We start from the raw sequence: 18,555 nt of genomic DNA on the forward strand, positions 1-18,555 counted from the left end.
TTGTTCCATATGATTGAATCACTTAGTTCTCTAATTCTCCCCTTGTAATCCTAGATTTTTTTATCTCTCTTTTCTCAGCTTCCTCTTTTTCCATAATTTTATCTCCTAATTCACCTGTTCTCCCTTCTGCCTCTTCAGTCAGCACTGTGGCCACCTCCATTTTATTTTGCACCTCATTTATAGCATTTTTTAATTCATCATGACTATTTTATAGTCCCTTGATCTCTGTAGCAATAGATTCTCTGCTGTCCTCTATGCTTTCTTCAAGCCCAGTGATTAATTTTATGACTGTTATTCTAAATTCTTGTTCAGTTATATTTCTTAAATCTGTTTTGATCAATTCTTTAGCTGTCACTTCTTCCTGGAATTTCTTTTGAGGAGAATTCTTCCATTTCATCATTTTGGCTAGTTTTCTGTCCCTTACACATTTTAAAAGCTTGCTGTGTGCTCTGCACCTGTAAGCACTGCTATATTAAAGGGGGGGGGGTCATACACTCTCAAGGGCCTGGCCCTTCAGGAGGTATTATTTGGAGTGTTACTTGCTCTCTGTTGTTGTGACTTTGGTTATTTTATTTCCCTACTCGTAGTGGTGTTTTGGACCCTCCACCAGGTGTGCTTTGATTTGTTCCTTGAAGTAGCCCTGTAAAGGAAAACAGCCAGACAGAAGACAAAAACACACAAATACACAAACAAATAAAACAAACAAAAAACTAAAAACTAGAAACAATCCAAAAGCAGAAAACCAGAAACACCAGCTACAGAGTGGAGGTGGTGCTGATGGAAAAGCATATACAAGAAGAGAAATGACAGGGGAGGGGGGAAAAAGAAAAAATAAACATTGACCAGGCAGAGAGACTAAAAGGCTTAATCCAGAGAGAGAGAAAGGAAATTAAGGAAAGAGGTGGGGAAAAAGAAATGAAGATAAAGTTACTGAGGCAGAGAAACTATACAGCTTGATTATTCCAGAGAGAGAAAAAGGAAAGAAGGAGGTGTAGAACATGTATCAAGAGAATGGATTAAATATGTCTGTTTAAACAAACCAATAACCAGAGTAACCAGCCTAGAGTAGGGAAGAGATAAGAAGGAGAAATGGAGGGGAGAATATATCTACATAACAAGAATTTTCCTAGAATTAATCCAATCAATGCAGCTGTGCTGGTCTGGAGGAGGGGTCCGTCTGGTTCCACAGCAACTACTACTGCTCCAGTAGATATGCAGTTACCCAGCGTGGAGGGACGGAGGGGCATGGTTTGGTGGAGGTGGGTCCTGCCTCCACTGTGAGCCCTGGGGACTCATCCCTGAGGCCCCACCTTGGTGGCCTTGGTGGTGATGGGGAGAAAAATGGTGACCGCCCCCCCCCCCCCAGTCTCTTCTCCACAACCTTGTGTCCCACATCACTCCTTTGGAGCCGTCCTCACTGTTCCATGGACACAGACGAGGTTGTCTCACTCTGCCGACTCCCCTGCCCCTGTGCTTGGCTAGGATTTAAACTCCCACTCCCTGCGCACTGGGGAAGCGCCTCCCAGTGCCTCCAGATATGTGGTCCCAGCTTGTTTTGTCCTGTGCCGCAGCACTTTAGGGGAAGGTGACAGTTTCTCCAGCTGTGGACTGTGCCCCTGACCTACCACCAAACATAGATGTGGGTCTCCTCCTCCCCAGGTGCGTGAACAGGGCAGCCAGCCCCAGTCCAAAGAAAGCCCCACAGTTAGAGATGGGATCCCTCTCCATCCCAGTCCAAGCTTTTTTCTCTTGTCAAGATACAGTCCTACACTGCCCCAGCTGCTCTTTCTCTTCCCTTTGTCTCTCCGCAGAAGGGGATCCCTCCCCTCAGTGCCTACCTGACCCTTTTTATCTCCCCCAGTTGGTAGTCACCCACCTATGGCCCATCAGGTTTCTCTCTGGCCCAGTGTCTCTCTGGTAGACTCAGTGTCTTTTCCTCCCAGACTCTCGGGTTCAAAGTCCTTTGGCTTCAGCCCTTCTTTGTTTGAGAGACACAGAAAGTACGGATCCCCCTACTTCTCTGCCGTGTTGGCCTCCCTCCAGATATAAAAGGTTATTAATGAAATTAAACTCCTTTCCAATCCTGCTGGTCCATACATCTGTTTTGTGTAAGCCAGTTTGAGTTGTGGCTGTGTCCCTTATGGCAGAGGAGTTCCGACACATATTCCATAAAGCCTACCCTAAGACATTCTAAAAGCATAGTGCAAAAATAAAAACAGTAAATTAAATAAATATGATGTAAGAGTCACAGTTTTTGTCGCAAGCAAATGATGGATCCTATTGAAGCTTATGTTGCATCATTTTTTTTTTTTTAATCAAGACTTTAGTTTTTTAGAGCAGTTTTAGGTTCACAGCAAAATTGAGGGGAAGGTACTAAGACTTCCCATATAATCCCTGCCCCCACACATGCAGGGCTGCCCCCATTATCAACACCCCCCCAGAAGAGTGCTGCACTTGTTACTGTTGATGAACCTCCACTGTCACATCATTATCACCCAGAGTCAATGTTTACATTATAGTTCACTTTTGGTGTAGTACATTCCATGAATTTGGACAAATATATGATGTCATTTATCCATCATTATGGGTACACAGTATCTTTTACTGCCCTGCAAAGGCTTCTGTGCTCTACTTTTTCATAGCTTTCCCCTTCCCCAACCCCTAACAACCACTGATCTTTTCATAGTTTTGCCTTTCCCAGAATGCCATATAGTTGGAATCATATAGTAGGTAGACTTTTTAGATTGGCTTCTCCTCACTAATTAATGTGCATTTTAGGTTCCTCCATACATGTTTATGGCTTGATAGCTCATTTTTTATCAGCACTGAATAATATTTCATTGTCTGGATGTACCACAGTTTATCCTCAGCCGCTAAAGGACAACTCGGTTGCTTCCAGGCTTTGGAAATTATTAATAAAGCTGCTTGGGCAGGTTTTTTGTGGACATAAGTTTTTAATTGTTTTGAGTAAATACCAAGGAACACGATTGCTGGATCAATGGTAAGAGTATGCTTAGTTCTGTAAGAAACTGCAAAGATTTTGCACCATTTGTAAGCCTAAGCACAGAAGGTTCCAGTGAGCCTGGCCCTCTTACTCCTGTGCACTTGGCTTGTCTTGACAATATGCTTCCAGGATACTTGAAGGCCCTTTTTTACTCTGACAGAAACGTTCTTCTTTGACCTACCCCTATAGGCCATGCTTAGAAGCAGAAAATACAAAGCACCCCCTGGTTTTCACCTTATCTCTCCTGGACTTCCATGTCTGATCCATGTTAGGGCCCCACCAGCTACCTAACAATGAGCTATATATTCTCATGGCACTTTTGAGATGGTTGTCCCACTGACACTCCAGCCTGCCAGAAGGGGCTTTGTTTGCAGTCAGGGATACTGGGACTTTCCAAAACTAAAGATACATACATAGGTGGTAAAACTATTCCAAAAAAAAAGCAGACTAATTAACAGAAAAATGTGGATCATTTGTATTCTGGAGATGAGGGATAATATCACAGGGTAGGGCAAATTGGAGCTTCCAAAGTAGTGGTGATTTTCAGTTTTTCTACCCAAGTGTTAATACGTTGGTGCTTTTTAGAATATATGTATGTGTGTGTATAAACATATACATAAACATGTTTGTGTATAAATATGGAATATAGATATATATGTATATGCATATACATGTATGTTTTATTAACTCTGGTGTGTGTTTATGTGTAACACCAAAAACACTGTTGCTTTAGCTCAAAGGTTATTCTCTCAGATTCATCCCTATTGCTTTCATTTATTCACTCAGCCAACATTTATTGAACTTCTTCACATGACATGATAGACACTGCTAGAAATAGAGCAGTGAATAAGACATGATCCCTGTTCTTATTAAATTAACACTCATAAGGTAAGGGAATAAAAGAATAAACATATATACATATATATATATATATATTATATATATATATATATATAATATATATATATATATATATAAAAGTATTAGTACTACAGGCTCTGATGAAAATAAATGGTATGTTGCAAAAGCCAAAGAGAAGGAGGGGAGGGTGTGAGAGGGGATGGGAGACAGTGTAGGGATGGACTTGAGAGAGGGATGCTCCAACAAAGCATCCCTGAGGAGGTGACATTTGAGAGGAAGCCAGAAGGAGGGGTGTGCAGGCGTAGGAAGATCTGGGAGAATACGATCGAATTAAAAGGAGCAACTAAGGGGCGCCTGGGTGGCGCAGTCGGTTAAGCGTCCGACTTCAGCCAGGTCACGATCTCGCGGTCCGTGAGTTCGAGCCCCGCGTCGGGCTCTGGGCTGATGGCTCGGAGCCTGGAGCCTGTTTCCGATTCTGTGTCTCCCTCTCTCTCTGCCCCTCCCCCGTTCATGCTCTGTCTCTCTCTGTCCCAAAAATAAATAAAAACGTTGAAAGAAAAAAAAAAAAGGAGCAACTAATGCAGGGCCTTTGGCAGAAAGGAACTAGAAGAGTTGGAGGGTTAGAGAGAAGACAGTGTCTCGGGCTGCATGAGAGTGAGGAGAGAGGAGACAACAACAGGCAGGGGCTAGACCTTGAAAAGCCTTACCGCCTGTGGTAGGGGTTGGGATTTAACTCCCAGACTATAAGGAACCACTCAATGGTCTTATGCAGGGGGCTGATGTAGGATTTATACTTGAGATGTAACACTCTATCAATTTTCAGATACAGCACTGTAGGATGACCACATTAGGAGGAAGAAGACCAGTAAATTGCTCAGGCAAGAGATTAGGAGGTTTGGAATAAAGATATATCCTTGCATATACAGAGCCCTGGGTAGACTCTATATGGAATAGCACTAAGACCGGTCACAGCTAAACGTAAGACCATTTTTGTCATTCTCCATGACAGTAACAAGGGCCACCATGCTCAGGCCCCATTGTGAGTATGTCACTTTCCTATGAAATGTACAGAAAAAAGATCTTTTTTTTTAAATTTTTTTTTTGGTGGTTTGTTTGTTTTTGGTGTTTTTTGGTTTTTTGTTTGTTTGTTTGAGAGTGAGTAGGGGATTGGCAGAGAGAGAAGGAGACAGAATCCCAAGCAGCCTCCATGCTGTCAGCACAGAGCCTGTTGTGGGGTTCGAATCCACAAACCATGAGACCGTGACCTGAGCCAGAATCAAGAGTGGGATGCTTAACTGACTGAGCCACCCAGGTGCTCCCCGAAAAAAATATTCTTTGTTATGGGCTTTCTGATCTTGCATGTCAGTTCTCTCATTTTTATACCTCCTCCATTACTTTCTAAGAACTCTCATACTTCCTTAGAACCCAAGAAAAGCTCTCCTCCAGCCACCAAACTTATTTACCCCCACCAGCTGAGCCACCACCTGTAGCGCAGGTCAAATATTCTGAAAGAGAGAGGGATTCAACTGTGTACCATTTGGAATAAAGCAGGTTTTAATCTGGGACTTCTCAGGAATTTGGTTACATAATTAAGGAGTAAAAGGGCAGTTCATAATACTAATACTTTAGTGCTTTTAACCTCTGTTAAAAGTACCAGGTCTGGATTCAAGTCACATGGTCTGAGTTTGAACTCAGACTCTGGCTCAAGCTCTATGATGGCCAATAGGTAGTTCGGTCCCTCAATGCCTCGGTTTCCTCACCTCCTATCCAGTGCGTAAAACCCATCTTTATGCTTTTTGTGAGAATTAAAAAAGAAAATTCATATAAGGGGCCCAGAGGGCACTGGGACACATGCTCAAGTGTGAAGTAGATGTGAACTATTAGTGCCATTGCAGCCAGCGTACAAATTCCTAGGTGTTTTTAATAACATGTATTTCTCCAATGAACCTTGAGCACTTTCCAGATTTTTTTTCTTGTAACATTATCTCTCAAGTTCCATTTTTATAGTAAAGAAAATTAAAGGGGCACTTGGGTGGTTCAGTCAATTAAGTGTCCCGACGCTTGGTTTTGGCTCAGGTCATGATCTCTCAGTTTCATGAGTTCAAGCCCCACATCAGGCTCTACGCTGACAGTGTGGAGCCTGCTTGAGATTCTCTCTCTCCCTCTCTCTGCTCTCCCTACCCTTGCACTGTGTCTGTCTTTCTTAGAAATAGATAAACTTTAAAAAGAAAGAAAACTCAAGAGTTGAATGGTTGATTGGAGATCATACAGCAGAGTCCTAGGATTTTAGTTCATAAAAGACCTGAGTGCTCAATACTGCTGGGAACTTCCTACCTGAGGAGCTTTTTAAAAAACTACTGATGTTTCAGACACCTGGGTGGCTCAGTTGGTTGAGCGTCCAACTTTGACTCAAGTCATGATCTCGCAGTTCATGGGTTCGAGCCCCACGTCAGGCTCTGTGCTGACAGCTCAGAGTGGGGGAGCCTGCTTTGGATTCTGTGTCTCCCTCTCTCTCTGTCCTGTCCCTGCTCATGCTCTGTCTCTCTCTGTCTCTCAAAGATGAATAAACATTTAAAAAATTTAAAAAAAACCCGATTGATGTTTAGTTATACCCTTAGATATTTTTGCTTTAATTTTTGTGGACTGGAACCCAAGCATCAATATCTTTAAAAGCTCCTCAGGAGATTTTAATGAACAACTATAGTTAAGACCAATGACCTTGGAATGTCTGCATGGCTCAGTCAGTTAAGTGTCTGACTTTGGCTCAGGTCATGATCTCAGGGTTCGTGGGTTCAAGCCCTGTGTAGGGCTCTGGGCTGACAGCTCAGAGCCTGGAGCCTGCTCTGGATTCTGTGTCTCACTCTCTCTGCCCCTTCTCTCTCTCTCTTTCAAAAATAAATAAACATTAAAAAAAGAACCAATTACCCACTAAAATCCATTTTGCAGATGACAAAATTGAGATTCTCTGTGATAGAATGACTGGCCCAAGCTAGTTAATAATGTCAGAGATAGGGATGGACTCTGAAGACGAAAAGGAGATAGTCTTAAAATTCTAGTAAATTAACCAATAAAAGGCATATATGAGAGTTATGTCTCCTAAGAAAGAACAACATGACTTTAGCCTGTTCTATGATTAATGTACCTGTAAGGAAGCACAGACAATGGGTTCAGAGAAACTCATGTGGGAGTACCTGACAGCTTACTTGAGGCCATTAACCACTTATGCCCCATGCACTTCAGCTGTTGCTTTCTGGGTGAATGTTCTTTGGTCATCTGAAGTTGAATTGCCTTCTGAAGTCTATTTCCTAGAGGGAGAAAAGGGAACCCTGCTTATCAGGGTCTTTTCAGACAGGTCCCTAGCCCCTACCCACTCTGGGAATATTTGGCTAGTTATTTTATTCACCTCCTACTACTCCTCATGGGAATAGAGTTACACAGGACATCATCTCAGGTAGGGAGGGTAAATCTATAGAAGTTACTATTCTCTGCTTCTCCTAATTTCTCACTCAGATTCAGTGTACATGGGAGATTTTTCAGGGTCTTAATGCAAAGGATTTAGAGTTGTGCCTTCCTCTTTAAGCTGACCTACCGCCCCAGTGCCCCCCTCCTGCCAGGTGTGAAATGGTTAGGCTGGTCTTCACTGTCCTGTATGTGGGAGAGAGTGTCTGCTAGGCTCCACTTCTCACATCCAGGCTGACTTTTGGGTGAAGTTTCAAACTATAGCCAGTTACTTAAAATTGGTGATCTGTTATGCCTCTCAACATTTACTGAAGAAGTTGGCAGAAGCTAACAATGATTTGGTATCTGCTGTTAACTCTAGTTTACAATGCCTTCCTCAACTGAACAGAAACTCTGTTGAAATAGTTAACAGTTACCTGACTTGTGAAATCATATCCACAGTCTAAAATGAATGGGGAGTCTTTTTACCATAGGAGTGCTAAATTATTCAGCTTTCAATTTTAGTCATGAAGAAGCAAAATGTTTTCAGTGTTTTTTTTTTCTTAATGAATGATTGCTCAGTTTTCCCAGTGTTTGTTTATTTCATTCTGAAGGAAAAAAAGGGGAGAACACTGGGGGAGGGAGGGAGCGTTGTTCAACTGAAGCTGAAGCAAGCTTTAAGTCGTGTTATCTGATCTGTGTAGCAATTAGGAAAGACTCATGATGAAAAGAGGGAGTTGGACTAAAAGGAAGTGTATGCTACACTTGAAAACCAGTTTCAAAAATCCTCTTCTGAATGCAACGAACATTTATATTGTTCATTTGTACTTGGTAGAACTTGAAGGAAGCTAAGGGATCACCCAATCCATTGTTGTCTTATGGATGAAGAAAGCAAGACTGAGAAGTTCTGTTACTTGCCCAAGATGCCAGAATTATTTCTTTTAGGTAAAACTGCTTTGTACTTATCTATTTTTAAGTTGAACATGATTTTTCAGCACCTCATCTTTAAGTCAAGGTGTGCCAATGAAAGACCATTTATATAATCTCAGAAAGTAAAAATTCCCTACTTTGACTGGGATGGAGCCCAAGATTCATTACTAACTCCCCTCTTTCTTACCACCAGCCTTACCAACCTCCAGACTCAAGAAACTCTAGATAAATTTGGAATTCAACCAGCTGAAAGTCTGCCTATAGTTGAACAAAGTGTTTCTCCATCCAAATGAGTAGACCAGACCAGTCTACCAAAGGAGATGGTAATCTGAATGAATAAAAAACATATCTTAGAGATATTAGATAGATTATCTCAACTTTTTGTGACTTTTTAAAGAATTGTCTTATCATACATTCCCAATTTCTTTTAATTAACATACAGTTTGCATAGAGTTCCCAAATCATAAATAGAGAGCGTGATGAATGGTTATATATAACCACCACAAAGATCGAGATATAGAATGTTTCTGGCATCTGAGAAGGCTCCCAGTCTATAGTAATCACCATTTTGCTGTCTTCTACCATCATCTGTTTGTAGATAAGCTTTCCATGGTTTAAGAATGGAATCTTACAGTCTGTACTCTTTTGTGCATAACTCTTTAAAGTCTACATTATATTTCTGAGATCCATCTATGTTGTTGTAATCTATTAGTAGTTCAAGTTTTTTATTGCTATATGTAGTATTCAGTTTCATGAATCTATCATGTTCTCTTTACCCACTGTATTGTTGAGGGACCTTTGAAATGTTTCTAAAGCTTTAGGATATTTTTAATTTAAAGCAGTTATAAACAGAAATGGCCCTCATACCTAGGAGTGAAATTCCTAGGCCTTTTTGTTTTTTTGTTTTTCTTACATTATCAGTTTTGTTTGTTTTTGTTTGGGTTTTGGTTTTTGTTTTGTTTTGTTTTAGCCCTGGACTGTAATCAGACTTTTCTAAGTTGGCCAATGAACCATAACAATGTACCTCTCTTTAGGCCTGACATGAGTTTCAGGGGGCAGTTTTCACAGTTTAGAATGGAACACCAATAAGGTACTGTCTTTCATAATTCATTCCCAACAGCCCTTCATAACCTCCTTCCCTCAGGGGTTTTTGCCTGGAACCCTTCTATTCTGCCTTGATTAACTCCCTTTTATTTTATGAGCCTTAGCTCAGGTCATGCCTTCCCTGACCATTCTGAAATGGATGTCTCTTTTCCTTACTCCCCATTTATAATATTGCCCATTTATAAGCAGAGAGGACTCTCTGCTTAAGTGTGTCCTTCCTAGCCCTTATCACCTTGATCTGAAATGACCTGTGGATACAGCAGCCTCTTCCAGGAGGTTTCATTGCTACAAGACAGTTCGTTCATTATGGCATCCCCGCTGCTTAGCACAGGCACGATGCCTGGCACAATGTCAGTCCCCAATCTGTGTTGATAGTATTGCTCTTCTGATGTCTGGTTGGTGTTTCAGCAATGAAGTCTTCTTCTTTTAAATCCCCTGATACAAGGGAAATCCTCTGGAGTTGAGAAACTTCCAATGCAATTTAAAAGGCAAAATTTCCATTGCTTTATGATCTCGTCTTTTTAATTCAGCATTTTCCATTTTTATACTCTGTGGAGTTGGTCTCTGAGAAATGCTGCTAAATAAGAGATCTATGTGGGAAACCTGTTACTCATCCAAGCAAGCCAGCAAGTGTAGTGGTTTAGTACACAGGTGCCGGAGGCAGCCTGCCAGGCCACACTGGGTGGGTGATGATGTTACCACCCTGCGTCCATTTCCTCCTCTGTACCATAGGGTGAAGAGCAGCCCTGTTCTCTGGAGTTGTTGTCAGAATTCACTGAGGAGTACACCAAACATTTAGGAGACTTACTGAGTGTCCAGAATGTGCTGGTTACTATTATTAAACAGTTTTTCTTTCTACCTACTAGAAAATCACAGAAATGGCGCAACTCAGAATATACTTACTTGGGGAAATTCCTGTGTCATCAACTTAAAGAATATGAACACTTTCTGATCCAAAATTGGGACACTGGCTTGACAAGTGTAAATGTAACTTGCGGCGCTGGGACATAATATTTCAAAGGAGGACTCTTTTAGCAATCCCGCGAGCAAACAAATCAACAAGACCTCTATGTAACTACATTTTAAAATCTCTGTTTTTAAAAAAATTTTAAGTGCAAGTGCAAAAATGACTCTTATTGACTGTGAAGTGAGGACTGCACCTTTTATTTATATTGCACAAACAAAAGCATCTGGGCTTCATGCATCATTTTCTGATCATTTTCTGATTTAGTTGGAGAATTATTACTTGATAACAAGAAGGGCTGAGCTTCCTTTTTCAAAATCTCATGCCATTTATCTTAATTCTGGTGCATCTGATAAGAACTTCCTCTAGAGCCAGGAAACTTTGCAAGTATGAAATAATCTGAAAGGAAGAAGGAAGTAACTGACCAAAGCAAAAAAGGGGAACATCAAAGCAGGTTTAACCAAAAGAACAGAAGGGAGCTTGGCACAGCAGTCTCAAGGTAAGAACCTGATTTAAGGTGTGTGACTAATGAACAACTGTAAGAAACAAATTCATTTTAAATAATCAGTGACTTTTTTTATGTTACCAGACACAGTTTTTAGATGGCCTTAGGTGGTGATAGGGGGAAATATCAGTTTACAAACGGAGGGTGATGTTAGTGTCTTTACCGTATATATGCTTACACGTGTAAGATTAGGCTTTTCCAAACACAAGGACAATATCTGCCTTTGAAAATTCTAGAAGTCTATCAACCACTTGTAATTTTAGGACAAATGAATAATTGTTAGTCTGTTGGAACTGCTTTCAAGAATGAAAACAGTCTTCTCTAAGATTGGGCAAAGTTAGGCTTACTGGGATGTTAAGCTATCTTTGAAGGGCTCTTGTTTAACACATGGTTTTCATTCTAGTGGGTCTTTCCTTTTTGCCTCTCAGAGTTTTTCCTGTTAAGTTATTTTAGAGAAAGGAAAAGGATGCATTTTTTCTCCTGTAAGAAGTTTTCTTGTGTTTATTTCCGTAAGTACTTCTTTTGACAAACAGTTTTAATATTTGAAATGTTCTGGAGTGCCTACATAGAAGAAAATAGATGGTAAAAATAAATTCTCCTCTTGGAAATTGAGAGGGCAATTTATTACGTTATCCTCAGCAATAGTTAGCCTTCCCCACTTTTGTTGCAAGCCTAGCACCTTTTAATAAGGTGATTAATTTTAATCTATATTTGAAATTCTGTTCAAATGTGCTAACAAATTTTTACTTAAACGAGTAATCACTTTTAACATAAAATATCTTACATATGATTGGTTCTCATCTGCTTTAGAAAGGAAATGAGATCCTAATGGTTAAAGTCATTTGCCAAATATTTGCCTTGACATAAGCATTGTGTCTGACCTTATAAAGGAGAGAATTTACCATGATTATAAAGAGATTAAAAGATGTCTAGAACCGGGCTATCTGTCCATATATTTTTATCAAGTAAATTATATAAAAGATAACTGCATCTCATATGTAATTTGGTATTTTGTGTGACATGCCAAACTGAAAATTTGCACATTGATGTATTCCAATGGTGAAAAAATTTAGAAAACTTTACTGTCTTGTGTGAATACTCACTGAAAGCAGGGCTCAACTTTGTGGGGTTTCCTTTTACCTGTTTATTGTTACTGTTGTTATCCTAATGCAGTTTGCTCTATTCACTAACAAATATTTAAGAAAGTAGCTCTTCTGTGTCTAGTGCTGGATTTGGTAATGTAAAGATAAATAAGAACTCCAGCCCTCACGAATCTCAGAGCTAGTCAAGCTTTAAAATTTTAGCGATAGATGTTTTTGATAGCCATTTATAGAAATGTGGGTAAGAAGAGTATTTGGAGGCAAACTTTGCTTGGATCCTGATTCAGTCACTTCTTAGTTATTCAAGAAGTTACTTAAACTCTTTAATCCTCTCCTCGCTCTTCTGTAAAATGGACATAACAATAGTATCTACTTCATACGGCAGCTGTGGGATCAAAGGAGATAATCCATCTATCTAAAAGTATTTTAAAGCTGAAACGAAAGAAGCTCTTAACTAAATATTATCAATACTGACATTCAATAGATAATAATCATCCTACAAGCACTGTTCACAATATTGGATGACTATAGCTAACAATACTGTATTGTATATTTGAAAGTTGCTAAGAGGGTAGATCTTAAAAGTTATCATGACAGGAAAAAAACTGTAGCTATGTGAGGTGATGATCATCAGCTAAATTTAGTGCAGTGATCATTTTGCAATAATACATATGTCAAATCATCATGTTGTATATACCTTGAACAAATACAAAGTTGTATATCAATTATATCTCAATAAAACTGGAAACAATGAAGGGCGCCTGGATGGCTCAGTTGGTTGAGCAGCCGAACGGCCGACTTCGGCTCAGGTCATGATCTCACGGTCCGTGAGTTCGAGCCCCGCGTCGGGCTCTGTGCTGACAGCTCGGAGCCTGGAACCTGTTTCAGATTCTGTGTCTCCCTCTCTCTGACCCTCCCCCGTTCATGCTCTGTCTCTCTCTGTCTCAAAAATAAATAAACGTTAACAAAAAAATTTTAAACTGGAAACAATGAAAATGGTATTAGATGTAACTATTTCTGTGTCTAGGCTAAGAACATAGAGTAATACTATTTTGTTGATAAAATCATAATACAACAACTCAATCTGGCTATAAATGCTTTTCATTTCTCTCTTCATTGCTATTTTAAAGCATTGACAGAAAACATTCTAAAATTATCTTAATTGAAATTTTTTTTTTGCTGGAAGTTGTGAGAGCACTAGTGACAGGAAGACTTTCAAAGTATTTTTAGATATTTTATGTAATATAAAAGAGCTATTGTCTTCTATTAAGTATAAACTATGCCCTTTAGAAGATGTATCTTAGTATATGTACTGCCAAAGTGAGCGCTAGAAGATGTGTCTCAAGTTTTAAACTGTTGACTTAAGAAATTAGATGCTGACGTTAGGAGTCATTTGTTTCTTGACTCATTTATTTAATAAATATCAGTTGAACTCCTTTTCTGCACTAGCTGTTAATGGTGTTCTCTAGGAATATAAAGATGAAAAGACCCAACCCCCGCCCACCATTTAACCAGGTAGGAAGACACACAGTTCCCTGTAAGTTAGGCTATCATGCTTTACCCGGGAATGGATTCATTAATAGGGAAGTACAGAGGAAGGAGTGATTAAGGAAAAGACATCGTCCCTGACTATGCCACAGGCATCACGGAGGAGGTGATAAGCAATGGAAATTATTGCCCGTGTGTACTCGTATCGCTTCTACCTGTTGCATTCAAAGCATTGCGTTTCACTTGAAAATTATTAGCCTCATTGTCAAAAGTCATGTTGAAATCTAATTAATAAAATCACTCACACTTGGCCAGATAGAAGTTCTTCTCTTTTTCTCTCCTCACAACAGCTAGTACTCTCTTCTCTTTTGTAGCAGGAACTCACTAAGTGCTGGTGCTTAATATGGTGGTAGATATTGGCAGATTTTTTTATTATGCTATGTAATAAATATAAAACTAATATGTTTTGTTATGCTATGAAATAAACACTCAGTTAATATGTTCTTAATTTACAGGTGTCTGGATGGCAGATCGTTCAACCTTCTCTTTCTTGAGTTGTCTACTCTGCCATTATCTTCCACTCATTTCTGCTTCATTTTGTGATTCATTTATAGAAAGGGAAGTGGAGTCGAGTAAAATCCCCCCCGACATCGTGCAAGTATACATTAATGATTGTACTGTAAAAAACATCACATACAACAAGAACGATCTTCAAAGACTCCGTTTACTCAACCTCTCCTCTAATTGTATCAGGACTTTGCCAAATGATGTTCTTTCACATCTGAAAAAGAAATGCCTGAAAGAACTTCCAAGATTGCTTCTTAACTCTACCCTACAAGGAATTACGCTGGTCTGCACGTGTGAATTCATTAAGGGCCACACCACACTACTAAACACTGCTTGTGCAGAAATGTTGAAAAGCTGTGGAAATACTTCAGTGGCCGTTTCTATAGGACTTTCCCTTCTTTTACTGTTGTTGATCTGTGGAATTGGGTGTGTTTGGCACTGGAAACACCATAACCCAGTGCAATTTACCTTACCAAGGTTTTTGCAGAGGAGAAGCAGCAGGAGAAAAGACTATGCTAAAACGCTCTCAGATCCCCTCACTGTCAACTCAAGGCATAAAATCTCAGTTCAGACCCAAGACTATACGTCTTCTGGAAGAGGGGTTAACATGTATGACAACTATGAAAATGTGGAAGTCGGTCCTCCCAGAGCTAAAGAAGAAACTGATAAGGAACTATATGAGAACACTCGGCCCACCAATTTCGAGGAGCATATCTATGGAAATGAGACATCATCTCAATATTACAACTTCCAGAAGCCTAGCACTTCTGAAGTCTCTCAAGATGAAGACATATATATTCTTCCAGATTCATAACTTTTCAAAACACTGGGTTCAGTTATTAGAGGATAAATATTCACTGGGACTTTTCTTGTACTTATGCCATTGTTCATCCTGTTCTTCGAGTGAAACTCAATGATCTTTTATCTGTCTCCACCCTTCTGAACCTTCTGTCTGTGTATCACTGTGGGTTAATTCCAGGGATCCCCTTTACCCTCATTTTGCTAGATTAATTCTGCATTGTGTTATATTGATTCTTCCTTCTGTTACCTGTTATCTTTTTCTTTTATTTCTCCCTCTACCATCTTTTCTGGCTCAAGATTGCTGTCAGTCTCCTAACAAGTCTTTCTGGCTCTAGTGTCTACACATTCACCCATGATGTTGCCAGATTTATCTTCAGAAAATATTTCCAATGCTGCATCACTCCTTTGCTGAAACCTCTTAGTGTCTCCTCTTTGCAAACAACATGCTATTTATAATTTTTTTTAATTTTTAAAATGTTTTTAATTTATTTTTGAGAGAGACAGAGTACAAGTGGGAGAGGGGCAGAGGGAGAGGGAGACAGAATCCACAAAGCAGGCTCCAGGCTCTGAGCTGTCAGCACAAAGTCCGACACGGGGCTCAAACCCATGAACCACGAGATCATGACCTGAGCCGAAGTCAGATGCTCAACCAACTGAGCCACCCAGGCGCCCCAATGTACTATTTATAATCTAACTCTAGGACTTATGATTTCCCACAGTTGGTTCCAGTTTACTTTTCCAGTGACTCCTACTAATTTCTCACTTGTCTGCTTTCCTCATAATCATATGAGAATTGCCAGACCCATCCCTCCTCCATGGCTTTGTTGGTCTGCCCCCTTTCAAGCGTGCCTCATATGGTAACTTCTTCCACATGTCTTCTGAGTTATTCCAAACCTGCCTTTACCTTTTTCTTTTCTTATTTCCTATAGATTTTTCTGCCTGCTTAAGTCTGTGGAAATTCAAACATATGAATGTTTTCTATGGCATTTTACTATTTAATGTCATATGAGAATGTCTTAAATTCCTTGCTAAGTAATAAGGAAGTGCCTCATATTCCTATTTTAACTCCAGTGCCTAGACCATTATATGAGGCAATCAGTATTGTTCAATTGACAAGAATTAAGGTGTGTATTTTGCTCAGCAGTTTGGAGAAAAATCTAATAAATTCATTCATTCAAGAAATATTTTTCAAGTACCATCTATGTACTTTTACTCGGCACATGGAAGGGGTAAAACGTATAAAGAAAGACATGGGTCTTGAATGCATATTGTCTAGTAGGAAAGAAAAGACAATAAATAAACAAATATGCACTTCTTAAGCTGTAGTATCTTATCCCTGAGGTCTTCCTTTTATATGCTGTCCTGAATTGATCAGGCTGAGACTCTGCAAGCTGTATTTTTCCTTTGCCAAGTGGACCCATATAGGGCTCTGTTCAAAGGGAGCACTGTGGAAGACTCGTAGACGATTGGAACCAAAAGGGACTTACTCTTTCTCCTTGGGGCCCTGGCAGGTACCATTGCCATGTAATTTACTCCAGCATCACCAGTTCTTTGCATTTTCTAGTTTCTTCCGGCATTCCCAGAATCAGCTCAATTGCACACTGTCAGAGGTAACAAGCTCACCTTAGAATCTGAGAGGCAGCTCTTCAGAGCCTCCTCTGGAGGAGACAGATGAGACCCTCTGAGCTTCAAGTCCAAGCCCGAGGCATGGGTGCTCTCTCCTGCAGTCATTGTCTTTGTGGCACCTCAGTGTCCTGTTTATATCCTTCCAGTCAACTAATACCTTTTTGCTAATTCTCTGTATTAAATTCTCCCTCTTAAACCGGTAAGCTTTCTGTTTCCCAGGGTGGACCCCAGTATACAAATAAAAATGCTTTGAAGAAAAAAAAAACTTTTGTTTTTGAGAGCAATAGGGTTGGGTAGGGAAGAATTTTAATGGAATGGTCAAAAGAGGCCTCTCTGGAGACACACTTAAGATGGGACTTAAGGGTGAAAGGAGTTATCCGTGAAAGTGTGAGATGGGTAGGGGTGTGAAAAGCTTTTGCATTTAATTTAGACAGGAGTGGCTGCAGTGCAGATAAAGCCATTGACATAGCTACCTTAATCTTTGGAGGAACTGCCACAGGACTTACTGATGGACTCAGTATGTATGTTTGGTAGGGAAGGGTTAAGATTGGGGATTGTAACAGAGAAGTCTAGAAGAACCACCTTATTTCTGGCTGGAGCAGCAGGGGCGATTATAAAGCATTTCAGTGAGATGAGGAAGACTTACAGTGGAAACTGTTTTGGAGGCTGTGTCAGGAATGACTTGGGCTCCCAGTAACAGAAAAGCTGACTACATTGACTTAGGCATGTACACCTTCATTTATTTCAAATAATGTGGACACTGAAGTGAGGCAGTTGAAGGCTAGTGTATTAGGCTAACAGTACCATTAGAAATCCATGTTCTTTCTCTGTTTTCTCTCTGCCATCCTTAGTGCTGTAACTTTCATCCTCATTTGTATTAACTCATGATCACCAAATGATTGTGGAACGTGCAAGCCTTACATTTGTGTTCTGGTCCTGAAGGATAAAAGGAAAAGACCACATCAGGAGATACCTATTTATATGTCATTGACCAGAATGGTGTTACATGCATACATGGATACCACCAGGTATGAGTGGAGGAGAAATTGAATTTTGACCTTTGATAGCCTCATAGGAAAGGAGCCAAGGGAAAAAGAAAGTTGTAAGTAGAATTTAAGTCAGTCAACCTACTACCAAAGGGGAAAAATCAATTTTGGACCTGTTTATTCTGACATGTCCTGAGACCCAAGTAAAAATCCCCAATTTGCAGTTGTAGATACACATTTGAATTTTGGAGGAGAGCTCCTAAGTGGATATGTACATTCGAGAGCCATCAGCAAGCATTTAGGTGGTATCTAGAGGAACAGGGATTTATGTGATGACCTGGAACAAAGAGTAGAGAAACAATAGAAAAAGGGATGCAATGCAGACGTCCCCCTCAAACTGCAGTATTCTGATGTTAGGTCAATGAGGAGAATATAGCAAAGGAGCCTGAGAAAGAATGGCCAGTGAGGAGGGTAGTAAATTCTTAATGATTTTTTTTTATTTTTTTTTTTAACGTTTATTTATTTTTGAGACAGAGAAAGACAGATCATGAACGGGGGAGGGGCAGAGAGAGAGGGAGACACAGAATCGGAAGCAGGCTCCAGGCTCGGAGCCATTAGCCCAGAGTCCGACGCGGGGCTCAAACTCAGGGACCGCGAGATCGTGACCTGAGTCGAAGTCCGACGCTTAACCGACTGAGCCACCCAGGGGCCCCTCTTAACGATTTTTAAGAATGGTGGTTGATACTGTGAAATACATATGTTGACACATCCATTACAGGTCATTTTCCAGAGATAGGATGAATATTTGATACTTGTTTATTCTCTTTGGCCAGAAAATATAGTAAAAGGACTGTGTAGAAGTATTTAGACCGTGATCTTTCACCACTTCTTGTCTTGACTACTTTTTAAAAATTAATTTTAAGTTCTTTATCAATTGAAAATCTCTTCCTACTTTTCTTACTAGCAGGTTTTGGTGGGGGTGGGCAAAGGGAACAAAGGAGATTGTCATCCACCTTCTTTTTACAATACATACTCTTCTTCAGCCCTTCTCTGGTTTTGAGTCCCTCTTCTCTTTTTCCTTCTTTCATTTCCCATTCCTCCCTCACTTCTCCACCTCACCCTCCCCCACACACACCCTCTTTCTTCTCTCTCCGTCTCTCTCTTTGTGTCTGTCTTCTTCA

General features: G+C 40.2%; 1 protein-coding gene across 2 annotated transcripts; it reads left to right on the forward strand.

Annotated features, from left to right (window-relative positions):
- Window positions 1-10,591: 10,591 nt before the first annotated feature.
- GAPT (GRB2 binding adaptor protein, transmembrane) lies at window positions 10,592-15,276 on the forward strand. Of its 2 annotated transcripts, none has more exons than XM_030321361.2 (2): window positions 10,592-10,800; window positions 13,910-15,276. In XM_030321361.2, the coding sequence occupies exon 2, from the start codon at window positions 13,918-13,920 to the stop codon at window positions 14,773-14,775; it is 858 nt and encodes a 285-aa protein (XP_030177221.1). In that variant the 5' UTR covers window positions 10,592-10,800; window positions 13,910-13,917; the 3' UTR covers window positions 14,776-15,276. The 2 variants fall into 2 exon arrangements, with proteins under 2 accessions (XP_030177221.1, XP_030177230.1); XM_030321370.2 differs by having other exon boundaries at window positions 10,731-10,800; window positions 14,009-15,276.
- Window positions 15,277-18,555: the final 3,279 nt, after the last annotated feature.

The sequence above is a fragment of the Lynx canadensis genome, chromosome A1, assembly GCF_007474595.2.
Source record: "Lynx canadensis isolate LIC74 chromosome A1, mLynCan4.pri.v2, whole genome shotgun sequence".
NCBI classification, from domain to species: domain Eukaryota; kingdom Metazoa; phylum Chordata; class Mammalia; order Carnivora; family Felidae; genus Lynx; species Lynx canadensis.